The following is a 23,526-nucleotide window of genomic DNA, read 5'->3' on the forward strand; positions in this document are numbered from 1 at the left end:
AGAATATAATAAGCAGAGTAATGTCATTTTCGAACGTGTTAAATGGAAGCAATGCAAAAGAAATAAAACCAAGTGACAAAACCTAATCGTTTTGTAAGAGTCGGAATTCGGAATGTGGTGGATATGTTTGTCGTTGGTTGACGTGGAAATAAAAAAGGAATCTATCCGAAATAGAATAACTGAATGACGAAGGTTGGTTAAAGGAAAGCGAGGGTTGTCTTGGAGGATGAACATTTCTTTGTAGGGCGCTGATGGAACAAAATATAGGCAACAGCATTATGCAGCATGCGCTTTCTGTGTTGCCCTTCCATCCGGTCGTGGGTTTAGTTATAGAACCCGTCGATGAACCTGTGACCCAGTGACCTAGTCCACTGGAAAGGAACACAGAAACATCCCATCACAAATGGAGGAGACCAAAAATAAATAAAAATAAAAAAGTATAAATATAAAAAAGAGTGGGGGAACTAGGAGCCTAGGACAAAAAAAAAGTTCCACCTACAGTTTGGTATTTTCTGTTAAATATACAATATACATGCATTTTGGTTGAAATGGGGGAAAGAACTAACGGCCGTTGTATATAAGCAGAGGAGAAAATGTGTTATCCTCATTTTCTCCAATGCGATATGAGCTGGCAACCTGTCGGATATCGAGGGTAAGGCGAGTGCCGTTTGGAAATGGAGGTGGGAAATGGAAAGTGAACGGGTCTTTCTCGTCGAGGAAGAGAAAACAAGATGTGTCATTGGGCCCTCCATAAATACGGTCAACCTCGACTATCTGTTACAGTCAATATGGGGGTCTGCTCTCTGCTGCTAGCTTGATTTGACAAGACGGGAAGTATGCGACTATGTGTGTATATAGAAAGGTAGGTAGAAATCATTTTGGAAGGATAGACCCCAATTTCATTTGGTTTTTGGTGTTCATATCCTTGGACGAAGGGATTGGTCCTCGTGCCACACAGCAGCGCTATAAGGGAAGGTCACTTTCTGGAGGGGCTGAATAAGGGATTGATATATCACTGATATATAGCCCAAGCGAAAGGAGATCTATAAGATTCTATAGGAGCTAGAGCTGTACTATAGTATAGTATGGCGCATAGCCGTTTGCATGGCCCAAGTTTGGCCGGCTACCTTCCTTCCCAAAAAGCTAGTTTCATTGCTATTTATGAAAAGAGAAAGGAAAGTCGATTTCACATTAGAGAAGTTGACGTGTGCCCTCCTAGGCGGTTGTGTGTGTGCCCCCTTTCACCCGACCAGCAGCAGCTCGTGCGCCTGTTGCTCTGACTTTTACCAGGAAGTCTATGGCTCCGGGGGAAGGTCACATGTTTCAAACAGCAAAACGCCATTATAACCAACAAGAAAAGAAAGAAAGAAAGAGTCTTGGAACACAAACTCAGTTTGGGATATTATACTGCGACGAACACAATTCATCGGAGGTCGGCTGATCTTTTTGATCTCAACACTTTTATGGAACATGTCACGAAATTCAAACTAAAAAAAAAAGAAACGGAATAGTACAATTTTTGATCAACGATTTTCTTGCAAAAAAGGCTCACGTGTGAATATATAACGCAATCACGGTCAAGGGCAAGGCCTGCTAACTGAATGCGAGTCACATCCCGGAGAATGATGATAGGGTACAGTGGGGCTGTCATTAAGCATCTACTGTATTTCTCAGAATTTCGAAATCTCAGCATGCATTATCGCGGAGCATTAGCCTACTTATTCAGACCCCCTTTTTTTTTCTTTTACTGCATGCAAAAGAGTAGAAAGTTATATTTTTTTTTTGTTGATATTATATCGTCGATGCCTTTAATCGGTCGATAATAGCGAAGGCACCACGCGGATTGTGTGTGGCACTCGGTTGGTTTTTGCGCTAATTATCTTGTGTTTCATTTTGTTCGTAATAACGTATCTAGAGTATATAGAGTGCGGTTGCGATTGTGTGTTGTGTGTGTAGAGCACTTGGATTATTAGTTTGGTGCGATGAGACCAAGTGTGGTTCGTGAAAGCTGGATGAGCCGCAGGACGAAGAAATAGTTGGCGGTTGATTTTTCAGTCTCTTTTTATTTTTATTTTTATTTTTATTTTTTTTTTTTATTTATTCCCGTCGTGGTGAAAGGTGAAAGGATATACATATGTCCACGAAAACGAGCCAACTTTGAAAGTTTACTCCGCCAAAAAACGTTGACGGGGCTTCCAATCCGGCACGCGGCTGAAAATTCTGCGAATCGATTTCATTTGTTTATTTCGTTTTGTTTTGTCTGTTAGCTGCAATTTTTCGAAACCGCCAAGGAATATTTAATAGATAGCTAGACGTGTTTTTTTTTAATATCCCGTTGGAAAAACGTGGACGTCTCGTCGATTCGCCGAAACGTCGCTATAACTTCAAGTCAATTTGCCAATATAACAAATGGTTTTATCATTCGAAATAAAACAAACGCATTAAGTGTGTGTGCAATAGACAGTGTCGCCTGTCTCAGAACATAGGTCGGGTTTATAATATGTTTTGGGATAACGATGTACGTGCGTCTTTTCTCTTTCTCTCGGTCAAAAAGAAAAAAAGAAAAAAGTAGTCGCCAACTTTCCCTTTTTACGAGACTTAATGAACGGGCCCGACTTCTGAAGAAAGAAAAAAACGGCCATCCAATTTCCATCAACACGTAGGAGAGACGAGAGAGAACATTAACGTTCGCTTTTCTTTTCGTTTAGGGAAGACTCCGGCATCATGTGACCCATTGCCCAATAATGGGCAAGGTGGAAAAGAAAAAGAAAAAACAATGAACACTTTCCCATTCTCTCTCTTTCTCTCCGGCATTCTGGCCAGCACCTATAGAAATATTATTTACAATACGCGTGCGAGACTCGGCGAGAAGCAGTTGCTGGAACTTTTCTTCGGCGCAAAAGTTATTCCTACAGCGGCTACTACAGGGGGAGAGGGGGGGGCCTTATTTATTTCTTGATGGTATTTCACATTTGCGTATTTATTAGTATGATATTATTTCGAGGAATTATTTCGAGGAGAGAGAAGAGGCGGCCGGCGGCCCAGTTATTTTCACAACTCAAGGACGCCGTGTGTGCTGTTGTCTATAGTATAACTTATTGTGCGCGCATATTCTTTTCTGTTTAAATATATCCATGTGTCCATTTAATTTAGCAACCAGTTCTCACTTTTTCTTTCGATTTTTCCTTTAATAATATATTATAAGTTTGTTTGGTTTGGTTTTTGTTGTCAGAGACGTCGTCCCCTCTCTTTTTAGGCGCCTTTTTCATCTGTTTATTGGCATGCACGGCATTTGTCCGTTTCTCTTTCACAAGGCATCGCCATTATATGCCAGCAAGGCAGCCAGCCAGCCATTCAGCCAGCACCAGCCAGTCAGCCAGCCGCTAACCCGGTCCGTTACCGGTACACAAAAATACCGGTCTTCCCATTTTCCTTTTGATTTTGATTCGACTTCTTCTTTCTTTTGATTCGTTGCGCGTTTCTTGGCGTACTCGATCCGTCGATCGCATTTGCTGCGCCAGAGAGAAAGGATGAATTCGGCATTCGGCATTCGACGCAGCAGTTCTTCCGCGCCTGGCTGGCGTGACGCAAGCACGTCATGATCGATCCTCGGGATATATAATATTATTGTTGTGGTCGGTTGTTTTGATTTCTTTGGACTATGTCGGTGAAGGCCGGCGGGTGATGGCGAAAGTCCTGTTACAATAAATGACGCCGTTACCTTATGAATTCCAAATGAGATGATGAACAAAAAAAAACAAATACAGAAAACAAGCAAAGACGAAAATGAAAACGAAAGAAAATGATTTCAAATCGAGGGAGAGTTGCCCAATGAAAATTTGATATTGGCCATTTCGTCCCCTTGCATAATACGGATACCGCTACAGGTCTCTAACGCATTTGTCATTCTGTCGCGGGAGGACTCTGCATCACGTAAGATGCAAATCCAAGTGCAAATCATATTTATTTATCTCTCTCTGAAGAAGTCTGCAAGAAAGAAAGAAGCGAATAGGAAAACTCGAAGCGCAACAGGAGAAGGAAAAGAAGAAGGAAAGAAAGAAAGAAAGAAAAGAAAAGAAAGAAAGGAAAAAGAAAGGAGATGGCTTTGATCTGTGTGTTCAACGGGTTCTCATTTAACGAGGACTTTCGAAACTTTCTTTCCTTCTCCGCTTGGTTAAGGTCACCTTTTTTTGCTTTTCCTACCTTCGCCATAGAATGGCAAAGTTCTATTACCAACCTTTCGCCATCTTCCAGGCCAATGAAATTATTTTTCAATTATCACTTTTTGGATTACATTCATTCAGCATCCCCGCTCCGCCATCAACCAACCAACCAAACACGACCAGAAAACGAAAAACGAAAAACAAAAAAAAATCACGAAAAAGAGTTTCCAATTTTGGTGTTGTCGAGGTGTATTTTGCCTGCAGCCCGTCTTTATATAATCACCGTTATCTTTGCATCACTCTCACCAGCAGCACGGATGCAGTGCACAAACACACAGACGCGTTATTATATTAAGGGGGACAAAAAGTAGGTTACGTCATGTCATGCGAATCGAACTCTCGCCAAAGATTCTTTTTCTGTTTATGTTTCTGTTTCTTTTTATTTTTGTTTGTTTGTTGTTTTGTTGTTTTTTCTTTTCCAATCCAGTCGATTGGGTCTTCCATAAGTCTGGGAGCCAAAGACATGCGGTTCTCTCTCTGTTCCGGGGTTGTGGAACCCGGGGGGAGAAAGTTGCTGGTCACGAGCAATTCAGCAAATCAGCCAACAGCAAGACACACAACACACACACACACGGGACTACTAACGCGTGTGTACGTATATGCGTCATGGCGTCGGCCGCGATTCGTCGGTCCATCTTGGTCCAGCCAAGCGTTGCCATTGGTCCGTGTCATTTGGAAATGAGACGGCGTCATCAGCAGCCAACTTGTGGAGCATTTCAAGTCCAACCGCATCCTAGTCCCAGCAACGAGATTCAAAATAAGGTGGAGTCGTTCCAATCAGTAATTCCATCTCTCTTCGCCCGCAACATCATATCCGAAATGGAGCCAATGAATCTCTGTGATATTGGCTTACTTAGGTTTTGTTTGATTTCAGTTCTTCATGTCGGCTTTCTTCTGGTTTTTTTATCTTTTTTCTTTTTTTTCAAATGGTAACCTAGATCTTCTACTGTATATAGTACTGGCGTTTGCCCGAGTGAAATGGACGATGCCCAGTCGATAATGAACGCCAAAAGCGGCTGTGTGCTGATGTGGTGGCTTTGGCCAAAAAAATAAACTCAACTAAAAAAAGACAACAAAAGCCAAAAGGGGGGAAAACGCAGATCCAAGATCATTCCGATTTCGGGAGAAACCATTTCGGAGAAGAAACAAACAGGGTGACAAAAAAGTCAAAGAAAAAGAAATGGTCAAAATCATCGCTGGATAGTTTGAACACGTTTTTTTCCAACCCAATCCTGTCTTTGTCTATGTTTTTTTTTAGGGGGGGGGGGGAAGGATTTGTCTTGATTTTCTCATTCAGCGATAATGCGGGCACGGGATCACACGCATATTATTAGCCAGTCACGTCAACGGTCACGCTCTCGTTGTTTGTTGTTGGCATGAGTTTGCTACTTCCGCACCCAGCACCCAGCGAGCAGCGAGCAGCGACGGGGGCGAATAACGTAAACGCGTCCAACGGCGTGCGTGAACCTCTCAGGGGGAGACGAAAGTCGAAAATTCTAACGGATTTATTAAGGAAAGAAAGAAAAAAGGGGGTGACACGGTGATCTCAAATTCACGTATCAAGTCCCAGAAATAGACTGGAAACCAAAATCTAAAATCTAAAATAAAAGGGGCCATTTCGACCTTGGTTGATATCGCGAGGCCATCAGGTCACATAGGCTATAAGAATAAGAATCTTTTCGTTGCAATCACCACCACTGGGACTGTTTTGGTCGAAAATTTCATAGACTCACATAATCTACCTAGAAAGAGAGAGATTGGAATGGATTGCTGGTGTGGCACACAGGGAGGCGATTCATTTCATTGGGTTTTTGGGAACGACTGCAACTGTGTGTGGAGAGGAGACTCTCTCCTTATTCCCAAAGACGAAATGAAAGGGAAAAGTGTGCGAGAGAGGAAAGAAAAGTTGATGGACTAGTCTCTTGGATAGATTTCCCATTTTTGACCATATTCAGTTCCAGGCTTGGTGGCTTGGGTACTATAGCTGTCTAATGTCTAATGTCTAATGTCCATCCATCTGGCATTCTGGCTGCTATTGGTTTCCATTTTGGCCAATGCGAACATTCGAACGGTTTAGACCGGCAGGCGTTGCTGTCCGTTTCCGTTAGCTGCCATTTTTTACGGGACATTTGGACGCCTTGAAACTGATATGGCGCACGAATTACGCACTTGATAATTTACCACCGACTTGTACAGTTAAAGCCGTTAGGGTCAAAGACGGAAGTCTGAGACTATGCATCACGGGCCCTCTCGGTTTTTGGCGTGAGAAACAGTTAAGGTTCAAAAAATAAAATAAACGCCATCAACTAGGAGCAAACGCGCTCAGCACCTATAGCGTATACTAGTGAAAAGGTAAATAAATAAATAATAATGACATGCACTCACGTAGGAAATGTGTGGGAAAATAGCGTGGCAAAAGAATCAACATACCCAAGAAGATGATGGGGGTCGACAAAAAGGCGAGGGCATTCGGCCAAAAGGCCGAGCTATAGCTAACGCAGCAAACTGGTTCATACGGTCATTGTCGTGATCACCTCATCGTGTCTTCATCTATCTCTTTTTTATTGTCTACTTTATATACGTAACGTATAGGAAAAGGAAACGAATGAGAAATCATAAAAACCAAAAGAGCCAATGATGATCCTTATTTCGATTCCACAATGACGATATAGAGCGACCTCGAATTCGACCTTTAGTTTTCTATTTATATGCCTAGACGCTCTTTCGGCCATAAGCCTATAAGACCGAAAGACGGAATTAAAACGGAGAGGGGGGTTACAGCAGCAGTACATGTGATATGGGATTAAAAAGAGACGAATCTATAATTCCCTGGGCGAAGAGACTATCGAGAATGAAAGATGGAAGAGAAAATGCGAGAAGAATCCAAGGAGAGAGAGAGAAATAGAAGTAGAAGTAAGTAGCTGAATAAGAAAAACTTGAAAAGAAAGAGAGAATATACAAAGACAAAAAGGAAAAAAAAAGGAAAGAAGAGATGATGTGACGAAGAGATATAGAAGAAATACTGGTGGGGGCAGCACAAGGCATTATGGGGGCCAGGCCAAAGCCGAAAGATCCAATACGGCATGACCGGGTATAAAAGGAAAGTGGGTGAGTGCTGGTAGTACTGTGCAGGTAGAGAGACAGACAAGGAGGTACATCGACAGCGGGGCTGAGAGTTTTTTTCCCAGCACCAACAACGAACTGAGAGCATCAGGCCAGCAGCTACAGGTAGTAGCTCGACAGTGCATCGGCTCCTCGACTTCAGTCGGCAGCTGTTCTTGAACCGGAGTGCACGGTTCCCAACACTCCAGCTCTACTCGCCGTCATTTTGTCGCCAAAACAGTCAATCCATTCCGCTGTGATCATGAAGTTCTTGTGGACTTCGCTTTTTACTGTTTTTCTCGCTTCCGGTAAGTTTTTTTTTCCAGTCTTTTCTTTGATTTGCTTTTAAGTTTTCCTTTGATTGTTCTCCAACTTGACGTTGAATATTTTTGTCCGTGTCCAATAGTTTTGGTTGAGGCGCAGATTAACCAAATCCGTAACGCTCAAAACGCCGCTGCCAACAACGCTGCCCGTCGACCAGTTGGTAAGTGTCATCTTTTATTTTTTGGGGTAATTACGACGACATTCATTGGCGAATTCCGACCAACACGGTCGGATTGTTATCAAGCGTTGCGCAATAATGATTGCCCGACCAATAAAAATGGAAATCAGCAACAACAACAACAACAACAACAAAAAGAAAACGATTAGAAAGAGAGAAGGGAACGGATGGAAGAGAAGGGAGACAATGATCGAGGCTTTTTGTATACGCCGATGGCCAATTTGTTAAGACTTTTCCGAGTATCTCGAAAGAGGCAAAGAGAGAGAGAGAGAGAGAGAGAGAAAAAATACGCCGGACGTGTATAGAAAGTTGAGAGAAAGCTACTCACCATTCTATTCTAACTAGTGATAGCTCTAGTGATGGCAGTTGACTCGAACGCTCAGATCGAGGGCAACACTGCTTCTTCATTCAAATAACTTTCACACGCTCTTTTTCGATGGCATTTCTCCTCTGTCATTTCAATTATTGCATTTGGCCACAAGAGTTAAGAGTTGGAGTGAAATCTCGGGCAGTTGTTGTTCATCTTTCTCTATCAATTGGCTATTTGCAGAGGCCAACGCGACACCGGCGCCCACAATCGTCGATGACGACAGTTTCGAAAAGGAATTGTGCAAAGCCAAGGAGGCCGGCGAATGGTTCCGTCTGCAGGCCGGCGAAGGAGACAACTGTCGTGATGTCATCCAATGCACATCTTCAGTACGTGATTTAGATTGGCCCTTTTTATTTATTTTTTTATTTTTGTTTCAATTTCAATTGAGACAAATTGGTCTAAATGGTCTAAATGTACTTTGTTGAATTAGGGTCTGCAAGCCATCCGTTGCCCGGCTGGTCTGGCCTTCGACATCGAGAAGCAAACTTGCGACTGGAAAGAGCAGGTGAAGAACTGCCTCATCAAAGAGAAAGTGCGCAAATTGAGGCCAATCCTGTCCACCGACGAGCCCCTCTGCCAGGAAGGCATGTTGGCCTGTCACGACGGAACTTGCATCGAGCGCAGCCTCTTCTGTAACGGAGTGCCAGACTGTACCGACGGATCAGATGAAAACTCTTGCGGTAAGTTACAACCACCCATAGGCCATAACCAATTTACCAGATTTTGAAGTTTGGACGATTTAATCATACCCCCTTCCGATCTTTTCCTTCTTTTCTTTACCCGTAGATTTGAGCAACGATCCCAACCGCGCCCCGGCTTGCGATCCGGCCGTCTGTCTGTTGCCCGACTGTTTCTGCTCTGAAACCGGCACAGAAGTGCCCGGCAAATTGGACGCCAAGCAGGTGCCGCAGATGATCATGGTGACTTTCGACGACGCCATCAACAACAACAACGTCGAATTGTACCGCGACATGTTCAACGGCGTCCGCAAAAACCCCAACGGCTGCGACATTAAGGCCACTTTCTTCGTCTCCCACAAGTACTCCAACTACTCTGGCGTCCAGGAAATCCACCGCAAGGGTCACGAGATCGCCGCTCACTCCATTACGTAAGTTTTCCCCCTTTGGCTTGGTCTCTATTCCAGGTGTGGCAGTTCTAAAAACGCTTCCGCTTTTGTTTTTGAATTCATTACAGTCACAACGATGACGAGTCTTTCTGGTCGACGGCTTCCGTTGACGACTGGGCCAAGGAGATGGCCGGCGCCCGTCTGATCATCGACAAATTCGCCAACATCACCGACAACTCGATCGTGGGCATGCGCGCTCCTTACTTGCGCGTCGGCGGCAACAACCAGTTCACCATGATGGAAGAGCAGGCTTTCCTCTACGACTCGACCATCACGGCTCCCCTGCAGAACCCGCCGCTGTGGCCGTACACGCTCTACTTCCGCATGCCTCACCGCTGCCACGGCAACTTGCAAAAGTGCCCGACCCGCAGCCACGCCGTCTGGGAGTTGGTGATGAACGAGCTGGATCGCCGCGAAGACCCCACATTCGACGAGGATCTGCCCGGCTGCGCCATGATTGACTCTTGCTCCAACATCCTGTCGGGCGAGCAGTTCTACGCCTTCCTCAACCACAACTTTGACCGCCACTACACCCAGAACCGCGCCCCACTCGGCCTCTTCTTCCACGCCGCCTGGTTGAAGAACAACCCCGAATTCATGGACGCTTTCCTCTTCTGGATGGACGAGATCCTGGCCAAGCACAGCGACGTCTACTTCGTCACCATGACCCAGGTCATCCAATGGGTCCAGAACCCGCAGACCAGCTCCGAGGTCAAGAACTTCGAGCCCTGGAAGGAGAAGTGCAGCCCAGTCGGTCCCTCCGCCTGCGCCGTCCCCAACTCCTGCGCCCTCACCACCAAGGAGCTGCCCGGCGAGACACTCAGACTGCACACCTGCAACCGTTGCCCGCCAAACTACCCTTGGCTCAACGATCCTTCCGGAGATGGATTCTTTTAAACAAATCCACCATCCCCTTCAACAAAAAACAAAAAACAAAAAAATCCACAAAAACAAACAAAAAAAAATTATTTCTTCCAACTTTACAAATAGCAACAAATGGCCTCGATGACGAGGACAGAGGTGAAACTGTACACTTGAAAATTGTTAAGACGGAGACGAAAAAATGAGAGATTAAAATACAATTTAAAAATAAACAAAAATTATAGCTCGTGCCGTCATACAATCTGGAACAAACCAATCAAATGGCTGGCTGGATAAGCAAAATATCTTTAGCCGTATAGCAGCTTCGTTCGTCTTTTGACTCTTTGGTGCTTTTTGAACAAAACACAATAGTTTCTTTTACTTTTTAAAAAATACTCAATCGAAAAAAGAAAAATTATTGATCATTTCGAATGTTTTGCATTTTCTCTTTTCACAGCAAACAACAAACATTCCAGATGTTTTCCCCCCATTTCCCCCCCTTCGAAACCGATTTTGTATTCCAGCAACACATTTTTTTGGAATTGTTTGTGGGGGATGATGAAATGATATCTTAAATTTTTATTTTTATTTTTTCAAAAAATCATTGAATTGAAATATTTTCGATTTGTGATGTTGGGGTTGCTCGGTTTCTTGTTTGACGGGAACTCTTGTTACCGTGACATCGTTGTAAAATATATGGAATTAACACACACATACCACAACATATATCCTCTAGAAGAAATGGTGAAACTATTTCGAATCGCTCTGACCCTTATTATACAATGAAACTGCTACTCTACCTAACATTCCTGGGCGAAATGCGATAACCAGTTGGGAAGAAGACAAAAAAAAACAAAAGAAAAACAAACAAGAAATATTTGTTTGGAATGGTTCCTGTAGCTTTTGAGTATGACGACGGGTCAGAATAAGTTTTAGGAATATGGAAATGGAATAGTGTGTTTAGTGGTTTGTCGTGATGGTCAGAAAGGAAATGAGGATGTCGTTTTCTTTTATTTTTCCGGGTGGACGGAAAAGATAATGCGTAAGAGTGGACGGGGGGGTGAGAGCCAGCCTGAAGTGGAACACGGTCGAGGGCGTGCCTTTTGATATTTCCAGAAGCATCTAGGACATCCTGAGACGACGAGAGAGAGAGACGGGAGAGAGAGAGATTGAGGAAAAAGCGACTGCGCTGGCCCGTTGGTTGTGTCGCGTCCATTATCCACCACATCTCGCGTTGCCTATCGGAATCTATTCCGACTTGAGAAAGGGGGCAAATGGGAAATATAAAGACGAGATGCGTTTGAGATAACAACCCAAAAAGTGGCCAACGTGCGCGGCCTGGCCGCTTACCCGAAACCTCTTTAACCCCGAAAAAAGTCGCATCGTTTAGAAGTAGGTCAGTCGTCATGCGCCAGCCAACAAAATGCGCCTGTACATACAACATACATACAAGAGATACAAGATATGTAGAGCCCAGAAGACTTTTTCTTCTGATACGCATCCTCCTCCTCTCATCAAACAATCAAAACTAGAACGAAAAGTCATCTCTTTGCATATTGACTCAGACTACATGGACGGCACAAGACCTGGATATTACCAGGCGACCGGATTACCCGCTAAAACCAATTCTCTCCATTTTCTATCAGGAAAAATGAATTCCAAAAAGGAACAAAAAAACACCAATCGCTTGTAGATGTGGTTCTCGTCGTGTCATTCAAGATTCAAGAAAGTGCACGACAAAAAGGCGCTGCGCGTGTGCAACATCAAGACCTTTTTTTTAAATTTCATTTGATTTTTTGTTTGTTTGTTTGTTTCTAATGTATTCGAAATAAATGGAATTTTTTGGGGCTGACGGCTACCTTTCTCCTGCGCCAAAGTGTCCCCCCACAGGTTATAGTGGCGGGGTCACGTGACTGCCTTTCGCTTCCGGGATTGGTGGTAGAGAATTGACCTCGTCGGTTCGGTCTCCCCTCTCTCCCTCGTTGTGCCAGTTTTCAAATGGACGCGCTCCATCGTTAGCTGCTACACAGTCACGTGACTGGTTAGAAAGGAAAAGATGGAAAGTCGATCTATGCTGTATCAACTCATACACACACACACACACACACACACACCATTTGGATACGTGTTGCTCTCTCTCTCTCTCTCTCTCTCGCTCTCGCTCTCCGCCATCGAATAATAAGACCGAACAAAGAAACAAGCCATTCCACCGTGTTAACACACGGGCCATTTGGTGAGAAAATCAGATCACTATGACGTCACCATTTCCAATGCGATGGGGAATTATGTGCCATCGCGCCCACGGAGAAAGTATCGACGATAATACAATCCTGTTTTGTATTTTTCATTATTCCTTGCGGCCTTTTGCAAATCTCCCCCCCAACAGAGTTCCCATGTTTTCTCTTGGCATATTTTTTGTTCTAGTTATGGTACTGGGTACAACACACAACCATCTTTTCGCTTCCGGAATAGCAAGATATAGTTTAGCCTTTACCAACTTATCTTTTAGCCGTAAGTTACATAATAGGCGATAATGGGTGTGGTAGGTAAATGAAACAACATGTTTGTCACTATAGCAAATGACCTCTCTCTCTCTTTCTGTTTGAAAAGCAAGAAAAAATAATAGAAAAACTCTTGTCGTCCTTGGTCGGAGGAAAATCCTTTCCCTCTCATTTCGTCGAAATTTGTCGCTGACACTGCCGCTATTGGAGAAATTGGAGCAATGTCAAACACACTGATGTCCATAATGCAATCCATGGCTGAGTGATGTATATGGTCGCATATTACAAGCCAACCGAAATGAAAATCGGGAAAAGATTGACATCGCAGATATGCTGGCGATATCGAATCTCAAATCGAATCGCATATTGAATTCATAGATGAATTACCGTTGTCAAAATAGGTTTATAGGGGGTATCATATATTTGATTGGTTTTCTCTTTTTAGCGCAATCTCTTGTAACAGTTATTTTTTTCCCCCTCTATCATGATTTATTATTTATTTTACTTTTTTTTTTTACTTTTTTTTTGTTCCTTTCAACTGTGAAATCCAGTCCTTGATGGATCGCTTTCTTTACAAAATAAGGACCGGTTGCTTAAGGTTCTTCTGGTATTATCCATAACTGTTGAAAGCACTGGAGGCGACGTTGCAGCGAAAATAAATTACAAGTCCCCATGAGTTGCGTATTAGGTGATAAGTTGATCGTAGATAAAATTATGGCATTGGGCCAAAGTGATAGCTTTCAACCTTGAACGGATTCAAAACATCCAATGTACGGGTCTGGCCTTATTATTGAATTCCCAGATGGATCAGCCAGGAAACAGCTTCCCTACTGTTCAACTTGTCCTTGTTCAACGGTATCAAGTTGATGGCATCTTTTTGAATCACTTTTCTCTCTTTGTTCTTTCAAACCCCCCCCAACTTATAAATCCATTATGTTGTGTGAGAGAGTCCCAGGTGAGCCCGGCCGCTTGTTATTTTTGGTCGGACAACTTTTCCGAGACGGGTGAAAGTGGAGGAAGAACGGACCAATGGTGGGCGAAAGAAACTAGTGGCTTATATAGCGGAGAGAAAAGGCGGAGAAAGAAGATGGCCGACCGGTGAGCTTAAGTTTTTTGAAGGGAGCCGTGGGAAACCGACGGGGCTGCAAAAGGAGGAGGCGCCCCAACACCCACAGCGAGACGGGAATAAGAATGACCAACTTGAACCCCGGGTATAAAGCCCAGTGGGTGGGAGAACTTCGGGAGGCAGTTGTAATTTGGAACGCGCGGCGTTCGAATCACCTGAACGCAACACAAGCTCTTTGGACTCAACTTGTCATCTCTTCCATTCTTTCTTGACATTCATTTTTTGCGCATTTTCATCCGAAACCCAATTTCCTCTTCAATCAAGATGAAGTCCATCTGCCTAGTGCTACTTCTCGTTGCCGGTAAGTTTTGACGACTTTCTCATTTCTATACGATTCTCTTGATTGTGCTTAGAATTGACGCGCCCAAATGATTCTTGTCGAAAAACACTTTCACCAGCGTTGTTGCCTCATCGGTGACTCGGCTCTTGATTTAATTGTTTTTGCATTTGCATTTGTTGAAGCTCATCACGTAGACCAACGAAATTAGAAATCGTGCCAACAAAAAATGAGTTGCTGTTCATCATCAGATTGATCGTCAGCCGAATGCGTCCTGAATTCAGGTCATTCTTGATTTTCTGGAAGCCAAAGAGCCGAAAGAGCGATGACTAACTAGTAGTATAGATGACAATGGAGAAAGCTCGAGTTCACAAGTCTCGGTAAACTGAGCCTATCGAGAGAAATGGACGAGAGAGCTGTTGTGCGATAGATCCTTTCACTTGGCATCTCTCGCGGTAGTTGACCCGCTTTCTCTTTAATTTTTCTATCGCCATTTCACACGATTCCAAGGCTGCGATCCGAGAACCCATAACCATTTCTATCGTTCCTAGAAACAGTGTCGTTGCTTTCTTTTCATTTGAATGGGAATGCATAATAACATTAATAACATTGAATGGATTTGTCTTTATCATATTTTTATTTGTTCCACCAGGTTTCAGCCACGCTCAGGAAGCTGCCCAGACCCCTGAGCAATTGTGCGAGGACAGACCGCCAGAGGAGTACTTTCGACTTTCCACCGAGGGAGATTGTCGTGATGTAGTGCGTTGCGATCGAGCTGGAATTGCTGGTGCCATCCGTTTAGCAGCTGTCCGTTGCCCGGCCGGTTTGGGTTTCGATGTTGAGCGACAGACGTGCGACTGGAAGGCCAAAGTCACCAACTGCGACAAACTTGACCGTAAGATTTTCTACCATTTTGATAACCAAAGAAAATGGAAGATTTACTAAATCAAAACAACTGGTTCAATGATTCAGGACCCCGCAAGGCTTTGCCCAAGCTGAAGACTGACGAGCCCATCTGCCCGGATGGTAAACTCTCGTGCGGTAACGGAGAATGTATCGACAAGGCTCTTTTCTGCGACGACAAACCCGATTGCAAGGACGGATCTGATGAAAACGCTTGCAGTACGTGTTTTACGTGCACAACTCTTGGCCTTAATTAACCGATCTGGGTGTTCATTCATTAATTTGATTTTTTTTTTTTTTTTAATCTTCAGGTGTCGACTCTGACCCCAACCGTGCCCCCGAGTGCGACCCAACTCAGTGCAGCCTTCCCGACTGCTATTGCTCAGCCGATGGTACTCGCATTCCCGGCGAATTGGAGGCCAGCAACGTCCCCCAGATGATCACGCTCACTTTCAACGGCGCCATGAACACCGACAACATTGATTTGTACGAAGAGATCTTCAGCGGACTTCGTCTCAACCCCAACGGCTGCCAAGCTAAAGGTAATAGCCTGAATTAGTTTTAAAAATCTTTTCTACTCATTGACTACAATTGTCTCATTTATTTCTAATAGGAACCTTCTTCGTTTCGCACAAGTACACCAACTACTCTGCCGTCCAAGACTTCCACCGCCGCGGACACGAGATCTCCTCTTTCTCCGTCACCAGCAAGGACAGTTCCAAATACTGGACCGATGGCACCTACGACGACTGGTTGGCTGAGATGGCCGGCAACCGATTGATCATTGAGCGTTTCGCCAACATCACCGACGGCTCCATCATCGGCGTCCGCGCTCCTTACTTGCGCGTCGGCGGCAACAAGCAATTCGACATGATGGCCGACCAGTTCTTCGTCTACGACTCGTCCATCACCGCCCCTCTTGCCCGCGTTCCCATCTGGCCGTACACGCTCTACTTCCGCATGCCTCACAAGTGCATCGGCAATGCCCAGAACTGCCCCAGCCGCAGCCACCCCATCTGGGAGATGGTCATCAACGAGCTCGATCGTCGTGACGACCCCACATTCGACGAGTCCCTGCCCGGTTGCCACATGGTCGATTCTTGCACCAACATCGCCACTGGTGAACAGTTCGGTCGCATGCTCCGCCACAATGTCGACCGCCATTTGAGCACCAACCGCGCCCCATTGGGTCTCCACTTCGGAGCTTCTTGGCTCAAGAGCAAGAAAGAGTTCAAGAATGAACTCATCAAGTTTATGGATGAGATGATTGCTCGCAATGACGTCTACTTCGTCACCATGTTGCAGGTAACCCCATTTTTTTTTTTTTTTTTTTTTAAACTTCGAATCATTGATGATGAACGAAAGAAAAACTAACCACACGTTCGTTTGCTACAGGTTATCCAATGGATGCAGAACCCCACCGAATTGAGCGCTCTGAGGGACTTCCAAGAGTGGAAGGAGAAATGCGACGTTAAGGGACAGCCTTTCTGCTCCTTGCCCAATGCTTGCCCATTGACCACAAGGTAATTAGTTTAGCACATACAATTCATTGGAAATGTTTCAGCTCATCAATATTTATTGATTTTTTTCCCCAATCCAACAGAGAATTGCCAGGAGAGATCCTCCGCCTTCACACCTGTATGGAGTGCCCGAACAACTACCCATGGATCCTCGATCCTACCGGTGATGGTTTCTCCAACTAAACAACAATAAAACAGGGCAACCAAAATTTTTAAACCTGCAAAAACCTTATCCTTTAAAAGTGGGAAAGGATCATATTTTTTTTAATTGAATTTTTTTTATTGAATTCTCTGCACGCTCTCTCTCGTGTCCGTTATTATTTTGTGATAGTTTGTTTACCGCATTCTTTTTATATGGAGCACAACCCAAGGCATTTAATTTTGAAAAAGTTCTTCATATTGAAACACCCTGAATCTATTTGGGCTCTCCTGAGATTGCATTGAATTTATCAACAAAACTCACAATAGCAGGTACCTTTGAAAGCCTCAAGTATACATAAAAAAACAACAAAAAACTTTGACAATTCACAAAAGTTCTGCGAGTGAAATCTTCTAACGCTTCATCTTATGTGTGATGTGAGCTGTGTATAAAAAAAATATAAATCGAACAAAATATCAAATGTTTTTACATTTATTTTCTTTCAAAATAGAAAACAGTCTCAGTAACGTGGACTTGCAGTTGAGTGAGTCATGACTTACTGATCAGCAGATCGATAGATAAGATATCAAAAGATTTTACGATCATACGATTAGAATAAATAAAAGAATAACCAACCAAAAAAAAACATAAATGCAGTAGATTTTATATCGAAAAGACGATAACGCTTCCCTTTTTCCTTGATGAATCAGGATCAGACTGATAAAAATTGTTTTTATTTTATCGAAATCGACGGTAGATGGTGGTTCACGTAATGTGTTTTGACAAGGCAGAAGAAGAAGACAGAGGAAGGGGAAGTCACGGTACATTATTTTGTGTGGTTTTCCGGTTTCAGTAGTTCCTTTCGTTTCTGTTCAGTCTTGTTTCATATCTCTGTATTTACTGTTGTATTGAATAATTTAGCTGATACGTCATATATCTCGTCTATATATACGATGACTCAGTCAAACAGTAACAATGTGGTGTATTTGCAGACGGCATTGAGAAATTTGGAAGAACGCTACAAGAAACTTCAAAATCGAGTTGAATCTTTGCAAGTGGAAAATGAAAGACTTGTCACAAGTCGTACAGAACTTGTAGTTGAAGTCGAGCGATTACAGGATCAGCAGATCCGATTGAGAGAAAGAAATTTAAGACTTACACAAGAGTTTCATTCCAAACAACAAGAATGCTCACTCCTTGCAGAAAAGCTGACAATGTTTGCCCGTGGCAGAGTTGGCAATGCATACAGAACAGACTCGGAAAGCTTCAAGTCAGATCTGACAGAAGTTAAAGAAGATCTTGAAGGATCCCATGACAGCCTTGTAACAGTTGAGCTTCATGGTAGTGCTGATTCCAGACCCAAAACACTTGATGTCACAAGCCGCACATATTCAGAACCTAATCTTAGTGCTATTCAAAGAGAATTGGATATGGTCCGTAAAGGGCTTTGGTCTCCAGCTTTAGAAAATGGAAAAGGTGTAATTGTCGAAGAACTTTCATCTAAAATACTGCACAGTTTAAAAAGAGGACAAGGTGAACTTGAAGAGCAGTGCTCAAGAATGATGGAAATTCAACAAAACTCGATGGAAGCAGTTCAGGAACTTTCTATTCTATCAGATGAAACTGATGATACAGATCCCCTGGATCATGTTCAACATTGTACACAGGCTGCACTTGCTCTGCAAGAAAAGCTACAAGGTCAAAACATAAAATTGCGTCATCTACATCAAATATTGAAAATTACATCTGGTAAGGATAAATTATTTGTATATACTTTTCTGTTTACTCTTAAAGCACAAATATTATTCTTAGCCAATGAAACGGGAGCAGCAAGTGTCGTAACGCAAACTAGTTTCGATATGCATGCACCAGATTTGAGCAATTCGTCGGTGTGGAAAAATATGAACCTTCAGGATCGCATTTGGTACAGTATTTAATATAAAGCTACATAATCAAGATATGAAATTTGACTAACCATTTATCGTATTATTATTTTCAGCCCTCTGTGTGAAAATATTTTTTCTACGGTTATATCTCAAGACGAATTCGTTGATCACGTAATGTCACATTTTGATGGGGAAGGTCATATGCCTGACTTCGAAATTCTTAGTATGAGTACTTGAATCAATTACTTCTGTGATATTTTGAAAATTCCGAAAACTTGGCAAAAATTAATCAACGAAATACTTCCTTAAATTCTGTGGGCCTTTGCAATTTTTCCTGTTCAACTTAAAATCCTCCTGTTATTACTACAAACAGAACAGCTATTTATTACTATCGTGGTTTAAGCTATACTATGGTTTTATTTATCGGTACCTTATTAATAAACTGCGTTTTCAAATCTTGCAGCCTATTGATATGGAGGAATCTAGTTATTTAGTAAAACTCTTTATTTCTTTAGCGCATTTTACTATTTCAACAAGATAAAAGATGAACTACAGTTTTTAAATATTTTATTTATGATCCAAATCAACGTAAACCATATAAATTGAATCAAGCAAATAGTGTTATCTGCGGACGGGATACGGGGATAGTTGCATTAATTATATTTTTAGAATTTCCCTGCATTTTTAAAAAATTATTTGCCAAAGTGTGTTACGATTGACTCCGCTCGGTAGCTTCTCCATTGCTAGGCCGATAGTTCTATCGAATTCAGGTGGATGACCACAAGAAACTGAATCCATATAGTCAGTCTGTAAATAATTAGTAAAACACCGTACACCTTCGTCTTCCTTCTCGTCTTGAACTGGTCCTAAGGCATCTGTTTGACGCTAATAATTGCATATCGCATTTAAACAAAGGTACTACTGATAATAAACTTTATATTTTTTTTACCGTTGAAATGGAATTCCAAGAAACGCCAAGTTCGGGATTCCGTATCTGTGTGAGATGCAATGATTGAATTTCTTGGAAGATTTGTTTGAGTCGACTTGCTGGATCTATGCGAAAACCCAGAAGGTATCGTCCTCCGTTATTCTCCGTTGATTCTATTACCAGAACTTTGCCAAATTTTGAGTCTCGTAGGCTAAACTTTAAAAGACGAATAGGGTTAACTCGATTTCATCTCGCTAGCTTATTCATACTACCTGTGCGATTTGTAAGTAAGGAAGAGAAATGTTAAAATATTCATTCAAAGTAGCGAACCAAACGACTCGAACATTTGTAATGATGAAACAACCCAAATTTCCCTTCAAATGATATCATTTTTATATATTGAGATCATTGATGTAAGGTTTTAGAGTGGATCAATGGACATTGAACAAATAGAGTCAGTTAAATTCATTACAAAATCACCTATGATGAGATTTATAATCTAGGATTTAAAAGTACCTACTTGGTTGTTGGCTAAATTCCAGACTCCCTCGACCCTGTTACATATATGTTCAAGCGGCATTACTTTCAACTGATTAGCGTGAATAATATGGTGTCGCAGTCGCAGTTCACGAAACGGCTTTGATGCAACATAACTCCTAAAAATATCAAATAGTTTTGTTTTCATAATAAGTGTTGATAAGACCACACATGAATAGTGGGAAGCGATAAAATATTTTACATGACATACTTATGGATTTCGTTTAGAATGACAGAATAATTCGTTTTATTCTCCAGTAAAGGTGTGAATAAGAATTCGAACCTTCCATTTCCTACTTTGGCCAACAGATACAATGCATCAGTTGAATTCAGTTTTTTCTGGAAACAAAGGACATTAATAAGTCATTCCTTTCTTCTAATGTGCCATAATAATATGCTAGTTTATTATAATTACGTTCTTTGCTGACTGAGAAGTAATTGTAACTAAAGTGTTGTATCCAATTGCTATGAACAGAATAGTATTTATTAAATATTCCATAACTAAAGAAGTAAATAATTGGAAAATAACACCTAAATAATATACTCACTCAAATTGAGCTTAGCAGTTTTATTGGAAAACCACAACAACCTCAAATTTGTCATAATTAAACAGCCAGCTTCACCGCTGTTTGCTTTTGTGTCTTCAACTGGTTCTACTCGTTCAAGAACTGATTCGCCAGTAACCGTAGCCAAATAACTAATTTTAAAATGTGCGATCAAAATCATGATATACGCAGTTTATTCAAGATATTTAAAAAAAAACCTTACCTTGAACTCACATCGAACCGAATTTCATTTTCTTGCCAATACGGCATGATTTTCGATAACAGCAGATTTATGATAATGATTAATGTGAGGTTTTGTCCTCTAGTGCTAGTCTACGTTTTGGTTTCATCAAACGATTTGTTTTCACTGTGGGTTGCCATGGTGCGCTGCATGGTCGACGCACACGCACTTAACGGTTTTAATAACGAAATCCACGAAATACGTGTAAATGCTAGATTTAACAGTTTATTACGTTTTACGGTTTTAGATTACTCAATTAAAAATACGAGCTCCAGTCAATTATCTTGTATTTGGTCAAATTTTCTTTCCGTTCTGCCACATCAGTATTTAAATTATTCCAATTATCGCGCCATATTTCTTGCAGAAGACCGACGAATCTTTTGTGTTTGGGTTACGCCGTCGACTGCTTGGCTTGACGTTGTTATTGAATTTGAATTTGACTTTCTTTTTTCATTTTTCATTTATTCTAGTTGCAGTTTCCAATTTCCATTGATTTGATTAGCAAAAGTATATTTAAAAGTGAAATACTATTTGTTTTGTTACTAATAATATTAGTTTTAGCAGGCATACTTGTTTCGTGCCTTCCTTCGTTTCATCCTTCATGGTGGGACAACGGACACGTGTTCGTAATGTTGTAATCTACTCGAATAAGGAAACACGCGACACACAAAATAGGGGTGCTTACACGAGTATATTCTACTTACACGAAACACGATACCGCGAGTGAGCCAGGTGTTTAAGCCAAAGCTCTCTCTCAACTTGCTTACGACAGTAAGTCTTACAGAGACGCACTCGTCTCAACTACTACACGAGATCTACCGACTGCCCTTTCGTGTGCCGGCCGTCACATGACAGTCGCGCCCACTGGCGGTCACAATGGCAATCACAAGGGCCCTCAGGGCACCCATACAGTACAGAAAGGGGTTCATAGATGGAGTAAGGAGACAGAGGGGCCGTCTGCAACATTCGGCCCTTCCTGACTCGATTTGGCAAATATATACAAGGGAAACAAACAATCAACAAAAGAATAAAACTTAACATGCCAAGCGTAAACTTTGCAACTTGTCAAATCGAAACTACACTTGAGACAACAAACAAAACAAAAAAAAAATAAATAAGAGGGGACTTAAACTAATCCTTTCCTTTCCCTGATTTTATCCAACCCAAAAAAAACTTAAGATGGGACGGGATAAAAGATAAAGAAATTAAACTGGACAAAACGTACTCAAAATAAACTAGCGAAAAATAGTCGTTGACAAGGGGAGGAGGGAGATATACATGAATTATGCAACGAAATTCTTCATCCAGCCCGGACGAACTACTTTTCTTCCGGCTCTCGTTGTCGTTGGAGGAGGTGGCGCCACGACTTCATTCGGCGGATCGATTGTTGAACTAGCGGGGGATGGTGTCACCACATCATCTTCTTCAGCGGCTTGCTGGACAAAGCTGTCATCTTGTTCGTCCGGCATCCGATCATCCGGTTCGTCTGGCCAATCGTCCCATTCAGGATCTTCTCTCGGGTGGAATTTACGTATTTGGACGACATGCGCGTTAAAACGACGAAACTTCTTCTTTTTTCGCCGGGCCGGCAGGTCTTCAACCAAATATGTTGTCGGGCACACCTTTTTAACGACTTGATAAGGACCAACGTACTTTGGTAATAACTTCTTAGTTTTGCCTTTCTTCTTCAGCTTCCTACGAACGAGCACCAACTCTCCAGGGCAGAGATCTTTCACTACTCTGCGTCGAAGATCCACCAGGCGCTTCACTTTCTCTTGTTTTTTCACTATCTTCAATCGGGCCGCCTCTCTCAGCTCCTTGACTCGAGACAGAAAGACGTCGAATGATTCTGGTCGTTCTTCTGGCCACGGAAACTCGTTCTCTAGGGCAGTGAAGGGCAAGCGGCCATACACCAACTGGAACGGCGATATCTCGGTTGTACTTTGCCTTGCCGTGTTGATGGCGAAGATTGCTGCTGGCAAATGGCGATCCCAGTCATCATGGTCAGTATTGACATAGGCAGCTAGCGCAAGGGTCATCGTCCGGTTGACTCGCTCAACGAGTCCAGATGTTTGCGGATGCTCTGCGGTTGCAAAAACGTGCTGGGTCTTCCATTCGTTGACTTTTTCTTCCATCAGGTGGGAGGAGAAGGCAGTTCCTTGATCACTGATCATTCGCGTTGTTCCACCATGGCGAAAGTTGATCTGGTCTCTCACAAAATCCACAACCAATGCTGTTGACGTGTCGGCCACTGCGGCTGCTTCTACATACTTCGTTAGGTAGTCGATAGCCATAATAATGTGTTTCTTGCCTTCCGACGTTGCCTTAAATGGCCCGAGATGATCCATGCCGACGGTGTGAAATGGTCGATCTGGCGGTGGTATGGGCTGGAGTTGACCAGCGGGTAATCCGGGGATACATTTATGAAATTGGCAATAATTACAAGACATAACATATTTACGGACACTTGACCGAAACTTCGGCCACCAATAACGTTCCGACACTCTTGCAATTGTTTTGTCTATTCCCATATGGCTAGAGGAGGGGTCATCATGAGAAAACTCTATTATCTTTCTCCTTAAAATTGACGGGACACAAAGCAAAAATTTACGCCCTTGGGTGGGATTTTTCCTATACAAAATTTTCCCGTGAATTTTAAACTGTTCTGCAATTTTACCCGGTACTTTTGAATTAAGACAGGTGATAATGGGACGCAATTGGCTATCCAGCTGCTGTTGG

At 42.6% G+C, this 23,526-nt stretch overlaps 4 protein-coding genes and 1 long non-coding RNA gene across 5 annotated transcripts; 4 read left to right on the forward strand and 1 right to left on the reverse strand.

Annotated features, from left to right (window-relative positions):
• Nucleotides 1-3,010: 3,010 nt before the first annotated feature.
• On the forward strand, nt 3,011-3,748 carry LOC124325131. The gene is made up of 2 exons (XR_006915414.1): nt 3,011-3,402; nt 3,522-3,748. It is a non-coding gene; the product is annotated as an uncharacterized LOC124325131 (long non-coding RNA).
• Nucleotides 3,749-7,325: 3,577 nt separating this feature from the next.
• On the forward strand, nt 7,326-10,274 carry LOC124320754 (chitin deacetylase 1-like). Its single transcript, XM_046783637.1, has 6 exons — nt 7,326-7,633; nt 7,732-7,809; nt 8,378-8,523; nt 8,628-8,877; nt 8,984-9,305; nt 9,392-10,274. The coding sequence occupies exons 1-6, from the start codon at nt 7,588-7,590 to the stop codon at nt 10,218-10,220; spliced, it is 1,671 nt and encodes a 556-aa protein (XP_046639593.1). The 5' UTR covers nt 7,326-7,587; the 3' UTR covers nt 10,221-10,274.
• Nucleotides 10,275-13,917: 3,643 nt separating this feature from the next.
• Nucleotides 13,918-17,126, forward strand: LOC124320937 (chitin deacetylase 1-like). Its single transcript, XM_046783848.1, has 7 exons — nt 13,918-14,112; nt 14,741-14,983; nt 15,061-15,210; nt 15,303-15,533; nt 15,605-16,296; nt 16,387-16,514; nt 16,595-17,126. Exons 1-7 carry the CDS (start codon nt 14,076-14,078, stop codon nt 16,692-16,694), a joined length of 1,581 nt encoding a protein of 526 aa, XP_046639804.1. The 5' UTR covers nt 13,918-14,075; the 3' UTR covers nt 16,695-17,126.
• Nucleotides 17,127-17,410: 284 nt separating this feature from the next.
• LOC124320940 lies at nt 17,411-18,993 on the forward strand. The gene is made up of 3 exons (XM_046783851.1): nt 17,411-18,399; nt 18,463-18,574; nt 18,650-18,993. The coding sequence occupies exons 1-3, from the start codon at nt 17,604-17,606 to the stop codon at nt 18,771-18,773; spliced, it is 1,032 nt and encodes a 343-aa protein (XP_046639807.1). The 5' UTR covers nt 17,411-17,603; the 3' UTR covers nt 18,774-18,993.
• LOC124320942 (Bardet-Biedl syndrome 5 protein homolog) lies at nt 18,682-21,406 on the reverse strand. The gene is made up of 8 exons (XM_046783853.1): nt 20,770-21,406; nt 20,550-20,698; nt 20,417-20,466; nt 20,213-20,340; nt 19,985-20,120; nt 19,737-19,838; nt 19,486-19,680; nt 18,682-19,421 (listed from the first exon to the last, which is right to left on the reverse strand). The coding sequence occupies exons 1-8, from the start codon at nt 20,814-20,816 to the stop codon at nt 19,221-19,223; spliced, it is 1,008 nt and encodes a 335-aa protein (XP_046639809.1). The 5' UTR covers nt 20,817-21,406; the 3' UTR covers nt 18,682-19,220.
• Between the last annotated feature and the right edge of the window lie 2,120 nt (nt 21,407-23,526).

The sequence above is a fragment of the Daphnia pulicaria genome, chromosome 1, assembly GCF_021234035.1.
Source record: "Daphnia pulicaria isolate SC F1-1A chromosome 1, SC_F0-13Bv2, whole genome shotgun sequence".
Classification (NCBI taxonomy): Eukaryota; Metazoa; Arthropoda; class Branchiopoda; order Diplostraca; family Daphniidae; genus Daphnia; species Daphnia pulicaria.

Bases quoted from the DNA above. Each gene is read 5' to 3' on its own strand.
- LOC124320754 (XM_046783637.1), top strand. From the start codon at position 7,588: ATGAAGTTCTTGTGGACTTCGCTTTTTACTGTTTTTCTCGCTTCCG. The intron at 8,524-8,627 runs GTACGTGATTTA...TTGTTGAATTAG, and splicing joins TCATCCAATGCACATCTTCA to GGTCTGCAAGCCATCCGTTG. The intron at 9,306-9,391 runs GTAAGTTTTCCC...AATTCATTACAG, and splicing joins ATCGCCGCTCACTCCATTAC to TCACAACGATGACGAGTCTT.
- LOC124320942 (XM_046783853.1), bottom strand. From the start codon at position 20,816: ATGCCGTATTGGCAAGAAAATGAAATTCGGTTCGATGTGAGTTCAAG. The intron at 19,681-19,736 runs GTAGTATGAATA...CGTCTTTTAAAG, and splicing joins CTTACTTACAAATCGCACAG to TTTAGCCTACGAGACTCAAA. The intron at 19,422-19,485 runs GTAAAAAAAATA...TGCAATTATTAG, and splicing joins CTTGGAATTCCATTTCAACG to CGTCAAACAGATGCCTTAGG.
- LOC124320940 (XM_046783851.1), top strand. From the start codon at position 17,604: ATGACTCAGTCAAACAGTAACAATGTGGTGTATTTGCAGACGGCATTG. The intron at 18,400-18,462 runs GTAAGGATAAAT...TATTATTCTTAG, and splicing joins AATATTGAAAATTACATCTG to CCAATGAAACGGGAGCAGCA. The intron at 18,575-18,649 runs GTACAGTATTTA...TATTATTTTCAG, and splicing joins AACCTTCAGGATCGCATTTG to CCCTCTGTGTGAAAATATTT.
- LOC124320937 (XM_046783848.1), top strand. From the start codon at position 14,076: ATGAAGTCCATCTGCCTAGTGCTACTTCTCGTTGCCG. The intron at 14,113-14,740 runs GTAAGTTTTGAC...TTGTTCCACCAG, and splicing joins AGTGCTACTTCTCGTTGCCG to GTTTCAGCCACGCTCAGGAA. The intron at 14,984-15,060 runs GTAAGATTTTCT...TCAATGATTCAG, and splicing joins CAACTGCGACAAACTTGACC to GACCCCGCAAGGCTTTGCCC.